This window comes from Eschrichtius robustus, chromosome 11 (assembly GCF_028021215.1).
Source record: "Eschrichtius robustus isolate mEscRob2 chromosome 11, mEscRob2.pri, whole genome shotgun sequence".
NCBI lineage: Eukaryota > Metazoa > Chordata > Mammalia > Artiodactyla > Eschrichtiidae > Eschrichtius > Eschrichtius robustus.
In genome coordinates this window covers 21,860,825-21,877,412 of record NC_090834.1, presented here as the reverse complement: position 1 = coordinate 21,877,412, position 16,588 = coordinate 21,860,825, and the positions used below count along the sequence as shown (strand labels likewise).

At 34.8% G+C, this 16,588-nt stretch overlaps 1 protein-coding gene across 5 annotated transcripts in view; it reads left to right on the top strand.

Moving 5' to 3' along the window:
• ARHGAP20 (Rho GTPase activating protein 20) overlaps positions 1-16,588 on the top strand; it is a 138,144-nt gene that overhangs the window by 102,461 nt on the left and 19,095 nt on the right. For all 5 annotated transcript variants that reach the window (XM_068556246.1, XM_068556243.1, XM_068556242.1 and 2 more), the window contains exons 7-9: positions 1,129-1,206; positions 5,470-5,536; positions 7,908-8,096. In XM_068556246.1, coding sequence (XP_068412347.1) covers positions 1,129-1,206; positions 5,470-5,536; positions 7,908-8,096 — 334 coding nt within the window. The remainder of the gene's footprint in view (positions 1-1,128; positions 1,207-5,469; positions 5,537-7,907; positions 8,097-16,588) is intronic.

Below are 16,588 nucleotides of genomic sequence, written 5' to 3'. Positions count from 1 at the left end.
AAACCTACCCTATGTGCATAGTAAATATTTTTTTTAATTTTTATTTTATATTGGAGTATAGTTGATTAACAATGTTGTGTTAGTTTCAGGTGTACAGCAAAGTGATTCAGTTACACAGTACATATACATGTATCTATACCTTTTCAAATTCTTTTCTCGTTTAGGTTATTACAGAGTATTGGGCAGAGTTCCTTGTGCTATACAGTAGGTCCTTGCTGGTTATCTATTTTAAATATAGCAGTGTGTACATGTCAGTTCCAAACTCCCAATATTTCTTTTTTGATAGCATAGCATTGTCTTATATTTAAATAATGTCTATTTAGAGTTCAGTGAACTCTATAGATATCTCGGAATCTCGTTAATTCCATTTCTCTTTCTTGTGAACTCTTTATTTTTAAATAGTAATTTCTCAATGTAGTTTAGCATTTAGCACAGGGCTATTATAGATACCCTGTTCAGTGGCAGAGTTGGTAACAGAATTGAGCTTTCTAAAATTTTCCATTTGTTTGCTAGGCTCATTGGTTTTAAGGCCTCTACAGATTTCAGCAATGAAAATCTCAGCAGCCACAGTGCCTGACATACAGAAAGTGCTCAATAAATAGTGGGGGTTTTTTAAAGATGTCTTTTGTAACCATTTCTTATTCTGATTTTACCTGAATTGACTTTACCATACAAAGAAATGAAAACCCACACTGTGAAAACAGTACTCAGAAAGAAATAGAAAGTAATCTAATGCTCTCCCTTTTTTACTGCACAATGCTTAATGGAAATAGTCATGGACATGATGCAGAGGACCAACCTCACTGATTTTTTTTGTTTGTTTGATTGGGAGGGTGGTCCTGTCTCTCTGAAATATATTTATTCTTTTTATTTCTGGCTTAAGTTCTTATATTTTTGAGTCATATATTCTTTATTTTAAGAGGAAGAGATGTTTTATTAAAAGGCATAATATATAATGTAATGAAAGTAAATTATCAAGGGTTTGTGTTCTTCTTAAATTCTGCTTTACTCTGTCAACACTTGAAATCAGGATTTGCCTATGGATAATCATTTGACAATAATTATTTGTTCACCTGTTTTAAAATTCTTTATTTATAGCTGTATTTCTTATTTCTTTTTTTTCCACAGTCTAAAACTATAACAGTAACGAATTCAGATACAGCAAATGAAGTTATCAACATGTCACTGCCAATGTTAGGGATAACTGTAAGTTACTCTGCTAGATATTCTTAATTAAAAACAAACTTTGATACTTTGATTCTTATAAATATTATCCCTCCCATCATAAGACAGCTGATTATTAGAGATACCAGTCATATTTTGTCCCCAGAAATGTAGAAAATAAGGACAGTAAAGTTTTTTATTCTTTTTGAGAGTTTGGTTTTGTTTTGTTTTGTTTTGTTTTTAATTGAAATGTAGTTGAATTACAACATTATTGGGTTGGCCAAAAAGTGTGTTTGATTTTTTCAGTAACATCGTATGGAAAAACCCAAACTAACTTTTTGGCCAACCTAATAGTTTCAGGTGTACAACATAGTGATTTGATGCTTTTATAGATTATACTGCATATAAAGTTATTATAAAATATTGGCTATATTCCCTGTGCTGTACATTACATCCATGTATCTTATTTATTTTATACCTAGTAGTTTATACCTCATAATCCCCTTCACCTATCTTGCCCTTCCTCCTACCCTACAACTCACTGGTAACACTAGTTCTCTGTATGTCTGTTTCTGTTTTGTTATATCTGTTTGTTTGTTTTATTTTTTAGAATCTACATATAAATGAATACATACAGTATTTGTCTTTCTCTAGTCTATCCATGTTGTTGCAAATGACAAAATTTTCATTCTTATTTATGGCTGAGTAGTATTCCACTATACATATACACACACACACACACACACACACCACATATTCTTCATCCATTTATCTGTTGATCGACTCTTGGGTTGCTTCAATATCTTGGATATTATAAATAATGCCACTGTGAACATTGGGGTGCGTGTATCTTTTCAAATTAGTGTTTTTGTTTTCTTTGGATATATTCCTGGGAGTGGAATAGCTGGATCTTATGGTAATTCTATTTTTAGTTTTTTGAGGAACCGCCATACTATTTTCCACAAGGGCTGCACCAATTTACATTCTCACCAACAGTGTACAAGGGTTCCCTTTTATCTACATCCTTGAAAATATTTGTTACTTGTGGTTGTTTTGATGGTAGCCATTCTTAAAGGTGTGAGGTAATATCTCATTGTTTTGATTTGCATTTCTCTGATAATTAGTGATGTTGAGCATCTTTTCATGTGCCTGTTAGCTAGCCATCTGTAAGTCGTCTTTGGAAAAATGTCTATTCAGGTCTTCTGCCATTTTGGGATTGGATTGTTTGTTTTTTTGATATTGAGTTGTATGACCTGTTTAAACATTTTGGATGTTAACCCCTTGTTGGTCATATCATTTGCAAATATCTTCTCCCATTCTGTAGGTTGTCTTCTTGTTTTGTCAGTGGTCTCCTTTGCTATGTAAAATCTTTTACTTTAATTAGGTCTCATTTCTTTATGTTTGCTTTTATTTGTTTTGCCTTGGGAGATAGATGCAAAAAAATATTGTTACTGTTTATGTCAAAAAGTGTTCTGCCTGTGTTCTCTTCTAGGAGTTTTATGGTTTCCAGTCTTAACATTTAGGCCTTTAATCCATTTTGACTTTATTTTTGTACATGGTAGGGGAAATATTCTAATTTCAGTTTTTATGTGCAGCTGTCTGGTTTTCCCAATACCACTGTTGAAGAGACTTTATTTTCTCCATTGTATATTTTTTCCTCCTTTGTTGTAGATTAATTGACCATATACATGTGGGTTTATTTCTGGGTTCTCTACTCTGTTGCGTTAATCTATGTGTCTGTTTTTGTGCCAGTATCATACTGTTTTGATTACTGTAGCTTTGTAGTATCATTTGAAGCCAGGGAGCATGATACCTCCAGCTTTGTTCTTTTTTCTCAAAAATGCTTTGGCTATTTGGGGTCTTTCATGGTTCCATACAAATTTTAGGATTATTTGTTCTAGTTCTGTGAAAAATGTCATGGGTATTTTGATAGGGATTGCATTAAATGTCAGTTGCTTTGGGTAGGTAGTATGGACATTTTAACAATATTAATCCTTCTAATCAATGAACATGAGTTATCTTTCCATTTATTTGTCTCATGTTTGGTTTCTTTTATTAATGTTTTATAATTTTCAGAGTATAGGTCTTTTGCCTAGGACAGTAAAGCCTTAATATTAGCTTAATATTGAGTGCTCTTCTTCACTCCCATTTTATAACCTGTGTGAACTGAAAAGCATAATAAGATTAGACTATAATTTTAGAGTGATAATAATATGCATTTTAATTTTATATGCTATACATATACAGTTAGGGGGTTTTTTGGTATAAAATTCTCCTTTCAACTTCCTTTCCCCCTTCTCACTTGTCACTATATGACTATTCTTTCCCTATCTCCTCTCCTGGTTCTTCCTTCTTACCTAATTATTCACTTATCCCAAGAGTCAGTCAGTCTTAAGATGATGAATTCTGAAGGATTTGCTCTACAGTAGAATTTTTACATAAAGAACATATAGCTAATAACCATATTCACTGGCTGCAGGTCCAGAGGATAAGATAGATGGTACCTCCTATTGAATCTGTAAATTTAAAAGTAAGCTTTGAATTAGATCATGGATTTAAAGATTTTTAGTATGGACACCACATTTTCCCCAGTTTTGCTTTTAGCTTCTGCTTCTTTCTGTTTCATGCGGCAATGGTGAGTTTTCGAAATTTTATTAATAGGGAAGATTGGAATGTTTGAGGATGAGGTAGGGAAAAAGAATCGGAAAGTTCTCATGTCCTCCCTACCAGTATATAAAAACCACACAGTAGGTACTTGTATTAAAGGGAATGACTTTCAGAAGGATGGAACTAAAGGAAGCACTTGAACAACACCATTTCTTGAGTGAGATTCTCTATAAGTATGAAAACATGGTGTTACTAAGATGTGACATAACATATATTTAAGATATGCCGTAGTCTTAACTGTATTTCAGTTTGCTTTTACACATTGCTATTATAAGCCCTTAAGAACTCAGGGCAACCACAATTTAGAATAATAAATCTGATTTATTTTAGTGAAATTTAATAATATATTTAAGATGTAAATAAATATATATGCACTGAATAAAGCAGGCACCTCTGCATTGATTTCTAAGCTTATATAATTATACATTGGAAGAGAATGAGTAGTTTAAGGGAAGGGAGATTAATTAATGACATGACTCATTTTCTTATTTATGCTTTCCTTTTGGATAAAGTGATAAATCTCATCATACCAAAAATATTTCTGTTCAATATAATTAGGAATTGAGGCTGTTTGGTTGTACTGTTCTAAGGGATTATTAAGGTGTTTTCAGACACTACAAAAAAAAGAAATGATCATTATTAGATTGCTCTTCCTGTTTGCAATAAAAATTTTTTGACCAGAGGATAGTGAAGGAAGTGACAGAGTAGGGGAGGGTATTGGGAGGGGTAATCTCCTAGCCAGGACCCTCCATTATAAGGTCAAGGTCCTGATTTTTAATCAGAAGATAAAGGCAAGAATATTAAATATTGTCAGTCTGTTGTAATTTCATTTAAAACATTTTTGCTTTATCTTCTGGAGGATACAGCAAAGCCTGTATAATTTAGTATTATTTCTTTCAAGTGGGAGTTTCAATATTGCTGGGTTGTAATTCCGCTAGTGAACAGTTTCATTGTTCCCCATAACTGGGCCTATTCTCTAGACAGAATTCTTGTCCTTTCTGTCCCTAGGCCTGGACTTGCCCAAAATAAAGCCAGTGTGGATTGTGCCAGCTACCTATCTCCTCTCCTCAAAGCCCGTTGGTCATTCTTCTTCCACTCAGAAGCAGCTAAGCTAATAATCAGCCTTTGAGACTTTACTTTTTCATCACAGACACAGCAGTGTAGTGGCTTTCTGGATAACAAGGTTGTCTTTGCAGGGACATGTTGGAGATTAAGTCCAATATTCTCTGAGAAGTTTAGAGATAGCAGAAGGCAGGACTCTGAAGAAGATAGATTTACCTTTTAGAAAACCAGGAAGTTTCTGCTTACTTTGTAAAAAGGCATATATATGATTTCATATTCTGTGGGCTACCCATAATAGTGAGGGCCTGATTCTATTGCAGTTCATGAATCCCTAGTCATCCCTAGGGAAAAAGAGCAGGATTCCTTAGTCCTCTGTTGGAGATTAGAGAGGGAGAGATGGTTTGTAGGAATCAGCACTGCCATTTTCAAAGGCCATATCCACCCCCATGAACCTGAAAAGCATTTATATTGTCCCTGGTTTTTCTTTTTTGCAAAACATAAAATTGCCAAAAAAAAAAGTATCCTCATTCATTTACCAAATGTGAAAGAATTATAGTTAATTATTTTATCTCCAAGGGCTCTGAGAGAGAGTACCAGTTATGGGTCAATTCTGGCAAAGAAGAGGCACCATACCCACTTATTGGTAAGTTTCTATGAAAATATAAGGTAGGGTTGATTGTGTTTTAATTATAATTCTAAATGTCTCAGAGAATTGGTCATATGGTCCTAAATTTCAATACTATTAAATATTAATCTTCTATAATATTCATATATTAATTTAATAAATATCAAATATTTCCTATGTGCCAGACAAATAATATCTCTTCATTCAAGAAGCTAATGGTATAGTTGGGAAGAGAAATGTAAATTTTCTTCTTTCTTTTTCACTTACAAAAGCACTATCTTGTCAACCTTTTTAAATTTTTTTCTAAAATAAAGCAATATGTATTGGTATTCCTTTTTCCCTATATATTTATTTTTCATATTTAGTTTTTGAATTCCCTGTTCCCTTTCCTACCTACTACTTGTCTCTATGGAAGACTATCTATAATCCAATCATGCCTCAATCTATCAATATCAGTGAGTATTTAACACCTGCCCTGCGCCCAGCACTTTCCTAGCCATCATAAAGACAATGAAATTAAACCATTTAGATTCTTAGTTAGTCTTCATTGACTAACTTAGCAATAACTACTACTTTACTAACTACTTTGCTATTTCTCTAGCCAAATTTTCCAGCATTTGTTTTGAAGAATTATTGGTAAATAGGTTACATCTTCACCTTATTTAAATCATTTAGCTAAAAAATATTCTTGATCAGTGAGGCCATTCAGTGTGGTTAACAGAAATAAACCAATTACAATAAGGGACAGTATCTGTAGCAGATCCTGAGATGATGACATTGATGATTGATGGTGATGATGATGATTTCTGTTAATAATTTTTAAATGCTTACTATCCTGCCAGAATTGGGCAAAGCATATCATATGAGTTATCTCATGGAATCCTTTCATTTACCTGTGAGATCACTACTGTGTAATTCAGGTTTCAAATAATCTGAATAATCTAAAACCAAACTTTTCTATGAAATGTATATTCTCAGACTTAAAGTAAAGCAAGTCATTGTGCACATGGCTGGGGACAAAATTCACTGCATTGCCAGTTTCTTAATGTTGTCATTTTTGTAAAAGTCAATGAGCAACAATTAAAGCTGTGTTTAAAAACCAAATGAGTACATAAAATAATTGTTTTAATAAAATATATAATTTAATTAAAACTATATAGATGGTAACTCTCAGACTTAAACAGCTTCAAGCTCATTTCTAACTCTCACTAAAAAAATACATGGAAAAAAAAATACATGGGACACGGGACATGATTGTTACTTAGCAACAATTCTCCATTGCATATTTTAACATGCCTTGCAAACTTCAATTGTAGATTAGCTATTGGCTATTTTGATAAATTGATTTTGCTTTATTGCTGTCATAGAAGTCCTTTTTTTGCCTTAATCCCTGAAAGTTGCTGTAGTACTTGATGTTAATGGAATATTGACATTGTATGCCTATGCCAGATGGAAAGGAAATGGAAGAGTTCACTGAATTACATTCAGTGATAAATCAGGAATAGAAGAGAATTTTCCCTCTTTAAAATGTAAACTAAGTCTACGGCATAATGGTACATGACGATTAATTTAAAAAATGCAATTACTTAAGAGTACTAAAGAGCAAAAAATCATGTTGCAGTCAGATGTCCAGGGTTTAGTTTTTCTAGTTTGAAAATTCCTTTTTGAATCTTGTCTCTTTTTCTAATACCCTGCAATCTTCCTTCTAATTATTGCCTATGAATAACAACCTCAGAGGGCAGTGGTGGGAGGGAAGCGTAAATCAAACAAACCAGTCCTAATGAGTCTTGGGTAACTCTAATTATATAACTAGTAAACAGTATAAAATGTCTTTTTCAGAAAGATACCTTGTGTTGAATAATAGTAATAATAGTGATGCTTGAAATATATCGTTTTCTGCCCTTATTATTTAAATAATATTAACTACTAATGTTTACTTATTTGATCCTTATAATGCTGTGTGATAGGTAGGGTAAATATTTTAAATCAGAGGTCAAGGATTGGCTGAAGATTTACAAATATAGTTAGTGTCAAAGGAGAAACTAGAATACCTTTAAATACTCTCAGATGTGAACATAGGAAAAGTCAACATTATGCAACTTACAGACAATCTGTGCATTCCCAAACAAGATATTCTTTAAAGATTTTTTTCCTCTTTGGTTTTTGTTCTCCCCTCTCCAAAAAAAAAAAAAAAGACTACTCTGGTTGGGCTGCTGCATTATGCACTGGTCTCCAACTGTAAGAGTGTGCATGGTGATCATTAAGTCAAAAAAAGGATTCTTTATACCAAAAGTCCCAGGAGCAAATTGCAATACATTCCAGTATGTAGCACACACGCTCTTGGTGTCAGTCAGCCTAAAGTCTATGTTTAGATTTTTTCTCTGTGTAGGGCATGAATATCCCTATGGAATTAAAATGAGCCATCTTCGAGACACTGCACTCCTGACGCAGGGATCAAAGGATTCCCCCACACCTTCCAACTTCCAAGAGCCCTTCCTCATGGAACAGCTGCCCCGAGAGATGCAATGCCAGTTCATCCTGAAGCCCAGCCGCCTGGCTGTGGCCCAGCAGCTGAGTGGTGAGTTTTCTCCTCCCTCATAGAGCCTTTTTTTAGCAAAACTTTTCATTCCTGAAAGCAAAGTTTTCAAAGTTATTTGCCTTTATACAGACAAAGACCCAAACTTCCAGCCAGATGAAGTGTTTTTTCTTTTGAATTTGCTAAGTGTTTTGAAAGGAAAGATGGAGTTTTAGAAGATGGTTTTATAAATCAGCAGTAGGAGTGACTGACTTGTAATCAGCAGTTACTGACTGCAGTAGAGTCTGTTCCTTCTTTCTTCACTTTTCTTTCCCCTTTAACCTATGCCCACTGCAGAGTCAAAGGCACCAGGCAGTGCCGCAGGTGCTTCAATGCTTTCTTTGTACTGTAATACATTGCATTGTGTGTTTCCCCTAAATGGTCACATTATAAAAAGGAGGCTGTCAGTGATGGGTGTCAGGAGACTCTGATGCCCTACCTGGATCCTGGTACTGGTAAGTATGTTAAGATTAAGATGATTTCCACAGAAATCTCTCCTTTGTCTACTAATCTATTCTGATCCCTGTGAACGTAACCATCCCGTACCCACACCATAATAAAGACTCCAGAATGATAAAAGTGATATTCAACATAGGAGGACCATCATTAATTACCCTAACCCAAGTTTGAGCTTTACGCCCTCAGTCTGAGAATAGATTGTGTAGAAAATAGAAGGAAATATATCACACCAAAAAGTGTGAGTGGGGTAGTAGAAAATTGATGCTGAATTTTTGTAGCTGCTTTTGTCAGTTTGAACAAACTGGGGGACCCAGTGAACAGTGGCCGTTGTTTTATACTCATCCCCCCACACATGCATGTCCAACCCTGTCACTTTCTGTTGATGACCTAGCCTCACACTTTATACTTTATTGAAGTCATTGGTCAGGACTCCCTAATCTTGCTAACACCAACTATAAAAACTTATCTTGCATTTGCACTAGTCCTCCTCTCTCCTATGGCGGTAAATCGAGGTTTTGAACCCTAAGGCTATTTACTCACATCTTTGGACCATTTGGGAGGGGTATTATAGAGATGTTATAGTTTTCCATCCACTAAAATGTGAGCTCCATGAAGGCGAGAGTTTGGTCTGTTTTGTTTACTGCTATATTCCCAGCACCTGGAACAGTGTCTGCATATATATAAAAAAGCATCCAATAAATATTTGTTGAATTAATTTATTAATAGGTCTGTTGTTAGTATTCATTAAAGATATAAAGGGAATGTTGCCTTTATAATTAAGCTGAAGAGAATAATATTTTACTCTTCTACCTTTATACTCATGTTTTTCAAAATTGTTTCTCTGTGTCCCTTGTCAATAAAATAAAATAAATGTATTTTAATTAATTGGACCAAAATAATCAGAGATCAAGAATCCTAAGGGTTTTACCCAGTTTTGCCAGCAATCTGCTTATTAAATTGTAGGCATCCTCTACTTATTAATCCTCTGTTTCTCCCTGTTAAAAGTTAAGATAATAATGGTTACAGCTGTAAGATGATTCATGATAAATGGGATCAGGGATGGAGTAACTATAGACCAATGGTGACAACATACCTGTGTAGCTAAAAAATTAACAGATGAACCAGTTTTGTATTTTTTTAATACAGGGGATTTTGGTGAACAACTGCTTTGGAAACCACTGACTTAGATCAGGGATCAACAGACTTTCTCTGTAAGGGACCAGGTAGTAAAATTTGCAAGTCAGCAGACAAAATTGAGGCTATTACGTAGGTACTTACATAACGAGAGAAAACAAATTTCCACAAATTTTTCACTGATGATATTCAATATGTAGTAGTAATTGAGTACCGTTTTATGTAGTACAGATATACTAATGATAAGAATTGAATTCTTTTTCGGAAATAACATTTTGCTTAATTGGGGTTCAAAATTAGTATTCCTATGATAATAATTGACTGCAAAACGTTCTGATCTGTAATGAGATTTTATATATTTCATGATCTTTGAAAATATCTTTTCACACAGATAGGTACTGCCAAATACTAATATATCATTCTACAGCATATAATTTTAATTGAGCATATTCCTCTCTTTGGTGGCATTTGTAGAATTTTGTTAGATTCTTCCTTTGATATTTGCCTTTTGGCATGTCATTTCATTGCAAATTAATCACTTCCAATTGAAGGTTAGGTGGAAGTTAAAGGATTTTGGAATATGGAAATTTCTTTTTGCACAGTTCAGTTGCACAAATGATTTTGAAACATAGAAAATTCCTTTCACTTGCATTAAGGTTGGTAAATACTGCTGGAACTGTAGTTTGAGCCCAGGAAATACATCTGCTATAAGTTTTTATGGAAATGGAGATCTCGCTTCTTGTTTTAACTTTAGACAGGAGGAGAAGGGTAAAAGTAGCTTGACATGACTTGTCCCTTAAATGTCTTAAATGTCAAATTAGTGTTTTCATTTTCTTCAGATAATTACCCAGAAATGGAAATGCTGCATCCTATGGTTGTACTATTTTTAGTTTTTTGAGGAACCTCCATACTGTTTTCCATAGTGGCTGCACCAAATTACATTCCCATCAACAGTGCACATGAGGTTTCCCTTTCTCCACATCTTCACCAACACTTATCATTTTGATAATAGCCATTCTAACAGGTGTGAATTGGTATCTCATTGTGGTTTTGATTTGCATTTCCCTAATGATTAGTGATGTTGAGCATCTTTTCATATGCCTATTGGCCATCTGCATTTCCTCTTTGGAAAAATGTCTTTTCAGGTCCTCTGCCCATTTTTTTAATCAGGTTGTTTGGTTTTTTGCTATTGAGTTGTATGAGTTCTTTATATATTTTGGATGTAAACCCCTTATCAGATACATGATTTGCAAATATTTTCCCCCATTCAGTAAGTTGATTTTTTATTTTGTTGATGGGTTCCTTTGCTGTGCAGGGGCTTTTTAGTTTGATGTAGTCCTTTGTTTATTTTTGCTTTTGTTGCCTTTGTTTTTGGTGTAAAATCCAAAAAATCATTGCCAAGACCAGTGGCAAGTAGCTTACCCTCATGTTTCCTTCTAGGAGTTTTATAATTTCAGTTCTTACATTCAAGTCTTGATCCATTTTGAGTTAATTTTTGTGTATGGGTGGTCCAGTTACGTGTTTTGCATGTTGCTGTCCAGTTTTCCCAACACCACTTATTGAAGAAACTATCCTCTCCTCATTGTATGTTCTTGGCTCCTTCGTCATAAATTAATTGACCATAAGTGCATGTGTTATTTCTGGGCTCTCTATTCTGTTCCATTGATCTGTGTATCTGTTTTTATGGCAATATCATACTGTTTTGATCACTATAGCTTTATAATATAGTTTGAAATTAGGAAGCATGATGCCTCCAGCTTTGTTCTTCCTTCTCAAGATCACTTTGTCCATTTGGGGTCTTTTGTGGTTCTATACAAATTTTAGAATTGTTCTATTACTGTGAAAACTGCCATTGGAATTTTGATAGGGATTGCACTGAGTCTATCGACTGCTTTGGATAGTATGGAGATCTTAAAAATATTAATTCTTCCAATCCATGAGCATGGAATGTCTTTCCATTTATTTGTGTCTTCTTCAATTTCTTTCATCAGTGCCTTATAGTTTTCAGTGAACAGGTCTTTCAGCTTCTTGGTTAAATTTATTCCTAGGTATTTTATTCTTTGTGGTGTAATTATAAATGGGCTTATTTTCTTAAATTCTCTTTCTGATAGTTTGTTATCAGTGTATAGAAACACAACAGATATCTATATATTGATCTTATATCTTGCAAATTGACTGAATTCATTTAGCAGTTCTAAAAGTTTTTTTGGTGAAGTCTTTAGAGTTTTCTGTATATAGTATTATGTCATCTGCAAATAGTGACAGTTTTACTTTTTCCTTTCCAATTTGGATATCTTTTATTTCTTTTTCTTGCCTACTTGTTTTGGCTAGGACTTCCAATACTGTGTTGAATAAAAATGGTGAGAGTGGACATCCTTGTCTTGTTTCTGATCTTAGAGGAAAAGCTTTTGACTTTTCACCATTGAGTATGATGTTAGCTGTCATATATGACCTTTATTATGTTGAGTTACATTTCCTCTATTCCCACTGTCTTGAGAGTTTTTAATCATAAATGAATGTTGAATTTTATTAAGTGTTTTCTTTATCTATTGAAATGATCATATGATTTTTATCTTCTGTTTTGTTAATGCGGTGTATCATGTTGATTGATTTGCAGAATATGAACTATCCTTGTATCCCTAGAATAATCCAACTTGATCATGACATATGATTCTTTTAATGTATTGTTGAATTCAGTTTGATGGTATTCTTTTGAGAATTTTTGCCTATATGTTCATCAGAGATATTGGCCTATAATTTTCTTTTCTTGTGGTTTCCTTGTCTGGTTTGGTATCAGAGTAATGCTGGCCTTGTAAAATGACTTTGGAATCTGTTTTTTGGAAGACTTCAAGAAGCATTGGTATTAATTCTTCTTTGAATGTTTGGTAGAATTTACCAGTGAAGCTGTCAGGTCCTGGACTTTTGTTTATAGGGAGTTTTTAAATTACTGATTCAGTCTCCCTATCAATAATCAATCTGTTCAGATTTTCTATTTCTTCATATTCAGTCTTGGAAGTTTGTATGTTTCTAAGAATTTATCCATTTCTTCTAGGTTGTCCAATTTGTTGGCATGTAATTGTTCGTAGCAGTCTCTTATGATCCTGTATATTTCTGTGGTATCAGTTGTAACATCTCTTTTATTTCTGATTTTATTTATTTTAGCTCTTTCTTATTGAGTCTGGCTAAAGGTTTATCAATTTTGTTCATTTTTTCAAAGAACCAGCTCTTAGTTTCATTGATCTCTTCTACTGTCTTTTAGTCTCTATTTCATTTACTGCTGCTCTAATATTTGTTATTTCCTTCCTTCTAGTAACTTTGGGCTTAGTTTGTTCTTTTAGTTTCTTGAGATGTAAAGTTAAGTTGTGTACTTGAGTTTTTTTGTTTCTTGAAATAGGCATTTATTGATATGAACTTCTCTTTTAGAACTTCTTCTGCTGCATCCATAAGTTTCGTATATAATATTTCCATTTTCATTTGTCTCAAGGTATTTTTCTATTTCACTTTTGATTCTTTCATTGACCCATAGGTTGTTAACAGTGGCATGTTGTTTAATCTCCACATATTTGTGAATATTCCAGTTTTCTCCTGTAATTGATTTCTAGTTTCATACCATTGTGGTCAGAAGAAATGTTTGATATGATTTCATCCTTCTTAAATTTGTTAAGACTTGTTTTGTGGCCTAACGTATGATCTATCCTGAAGAATGTTCCATGTGCGCTTGAGAAAAATGTATGTTCTGTTGCTTTTGGATGGAATGTTTTGCGTGTGTGTATGTATACCTTCAGTTCATCTGATTTAGCTTGTCATTTAAGGCCAATGTTTTCTTACTGTTTTCTGTCTGGATGATCTATCCATTTATGTAAATGGGTTATCAAAGTCCCCTACTATTATTTATTGCTATTTATTTCTACCTTTAGGTCTGTTAACATTTGCTTTACATGTTTAGGTGCTCCTATATTGGGTGCATAAATATTTACAAATGTTATATCCTCTTGTTGGATCAACATCATTATGTAATGCCCTTCTTTGTCTGTTATTACAGTCTTTGTTTTAAAGTTTATTTTGTCTGATATAAGCATAGCTACTCCAGCTTTCTTTTGGTTTCCATTTTCATGAAATATCTTTTCCCATCCCTTCATTTTCAGTCTGTGAATGTTCTTAGGTCTGAAGTGAGTCTCTTGTAGGCAGCATGTAGATGGGTCTTGTTTTTTTATCCATTCAGTCCCTCCCTGTCTTTTGATTGGAGAAATTACTCCACTTATATTTAAAGTAATTATTGATAGATATGTTATTGCCATTTCTGTTGTTTTCTGGCTGTTTTGTGGTTCCTCTGTTCATTTCTTCTCCTCTTGCTTTCTTCCTTTGTGGTTTGATGACTTTAGTGATATGCTTAGGTTCCTTTGTTATTATCTTTTGTGTATCTACTTTAGGTTTTTGCTTGTTGGTTACCATGAGGCCTACATGTAACAACTTGTATTTGTAACATTCTTTATATGTTGATACCAACCTAAGTTTGAACACATTGTAAAGCTCTACATATTTATTCTCCCCCCCAACATTTTGTTTTCTGATGTCACATTTTACATCTTTTTATCTTGTATATCCCTTACTTAAATATTGTAGTTACAGTTATTTTTTTACTATTTCTGTCTTTTAACCTTCATATTAGCTTTATAAGTAATTAATTCACTACCTTTACCATGTATTTACCTTTACCAGTGAGATTTATACTTTTATATATTATTAATTAGCGCCCTTTCTTTTCAGCTTAAAAAAGTGCCTTTAACATCTCTTATAAGGCCAGTTTAGTGGTGATGAACTCCTTTAGCTTTTGCTTGTCTGGAAACCTCTATCTCTCCTTCAATTCTGAATGATAACTTTGCTAGATAGAGTATTCTTGGTTGGAAATTTTTGTCTTTCAGTGCTTAGAATATATTGTGCCATTTCCTTCTGACCTTTAAAATTTCTGCTGAAAAATCTGCTGATAGTCTAATGGGGTTTCCCTTGTACGTAATAAGTTGTTTTTCTCTTGTAGCTTTTAAGATTATCTCCTTGTCTTTACCTTTTGACATTTTAATTATAATGTGTCTTGGTATAGATCTCTGGGTTCATCTATTTTGAACTCTCTGGGCTTCCTATATCTGAATTTCTGTTTCCCCAAGTTAGAACACTTTTCAGCCATTATTTCTTCAAATAAGTTTTCTTCCCCTTTCTCTTCTTTCTTTTTCTGGGACCCCTATAATGTGATGTTTAATACATTTGATGTTGTCTCATTTAAGCTATCTTCACTTTTTTTCATTCTTTTTTCTTTTTTCTTCTCTGATTGGGTGAGTTTCTGTGCCCTGTCTCAACTTCACTGATCCTTTCTTCTGCTTCATCAATCTGTTGTTGACCCCTACCCCCGGCTATTTTTCAATTCAGTTATTCTTTAGTTCTGTGACTTCTGTTTGGAGCTTTCTTATATTTTCTATCTCTGTTGAAGTTCTCGCTGTGTTCATCCATTCTTCTCCCAAGTTCAGTGAGCATTTTTATGACCATTGCTGGAAATTTTTATCAGGTAAATTACTTATCTCCATTTCGTTAACTTTTTTTCTGAAGTTTTATCTTGTTCTTTCATTTAGAACATATTTCTCTATTTCTGCATTTTGCTTGATTCTATATTGGTTTCTATGCATTAGATGAAACAGCCACCTCTTCCAGTCTTCAACCATTGTCCTTGTGAAAGAGATGAACCTTTTCATTCAACCCTTCCCTAGCTCTTGGTTTTCTCTCAACCCTTTGTAATTGTCCAAGCAGCCTATTTTATTTTTAATAGCTCCCAGTAGTTGAGGATGTACCAAGATCAGTCAGTGTCCCAAAGGGGAGAGAGCTCAGTCAGTACCTTTATTCAGGCTGATTGGAAACCAGGTCCTCAGGCAGCAGCTTTTCAAGAATGCAAATAGATGCAGTCCTCTAGGACTGCAAGCATAAGCCTGCTGGCCCCCAGAGCCAAGCTATCTGGAGGTGTCCCCTGGCAGCAGTCACAAAAATTGGGACTCCAAGTGGGTGTATAAACTCCTTTCTGGGAGATAACACTGTTCTGTAGTCATGCATAGGGGAGTGCAAAGATGGTGTCCCCTGGGTACCTTCTTTGAGAGCACCTCCATAACCTCTAGGTGTGTGCCAAACCTGAAGCCTGCCCCCAGGGCTGAAGTTCCTGGGTGAGCAAATAGGCCACTTTTACAAAACGACTGGGGATGTGTTTCAGTCTGCTGTCTATGCAATACCCTAGGGATGGTAGTCTTCTAAGAACTGTCTCTATAATTGTTACAGTCCTGTGGGACCCAGGAATGCCAGCCCCCCTGGCCAGGTGATCAAGGGGCATTCCCTGGGTGACAGCTGCGAAAACTGTGTCACCAAATGTAAAAACCAGTTCACCAGAGGTGTGTAGAGCCTCCCCTCCAGGAGATAGAGGCACTCTGGAGCACAGCAGAGGGAGAGCAAAAAATGGTGCCCACTGGCTGAAGCAGGGCAGAGGGGGAGTACAAAGATGGCATCCACTGAACAAAGGAAAAGAAGAGAAAGAAAAAGAGAAAAAAGAAAAAGAGGATGGGAGGAAAAGGAAAGAAAGAAGAAAAAGAAAAAGATGGCACCCACCAGAAAGGGGGTGGGAAAAAGATAGTGCCTGCAGGCTTTAGCAGTGCAGAGGAGAGTAAGAAGATAGTGTCCACCAGCCTCTGTCCTGGGGAGTATCCCAGCAGACCCCTGCCCCTCAGACCACTGCTTTAAAATTAGTAAATGAATCTCTTTCACATGAAGTCTGGGTGCTTTTCAAAGGGCTGCTTGTGGACTGAGCTCTGGGGTGGGTGAGCCTGGGCATAAGCCCTTTAAGAACCCTCCCTCAGGGCTTCGCTGGTGGCGCA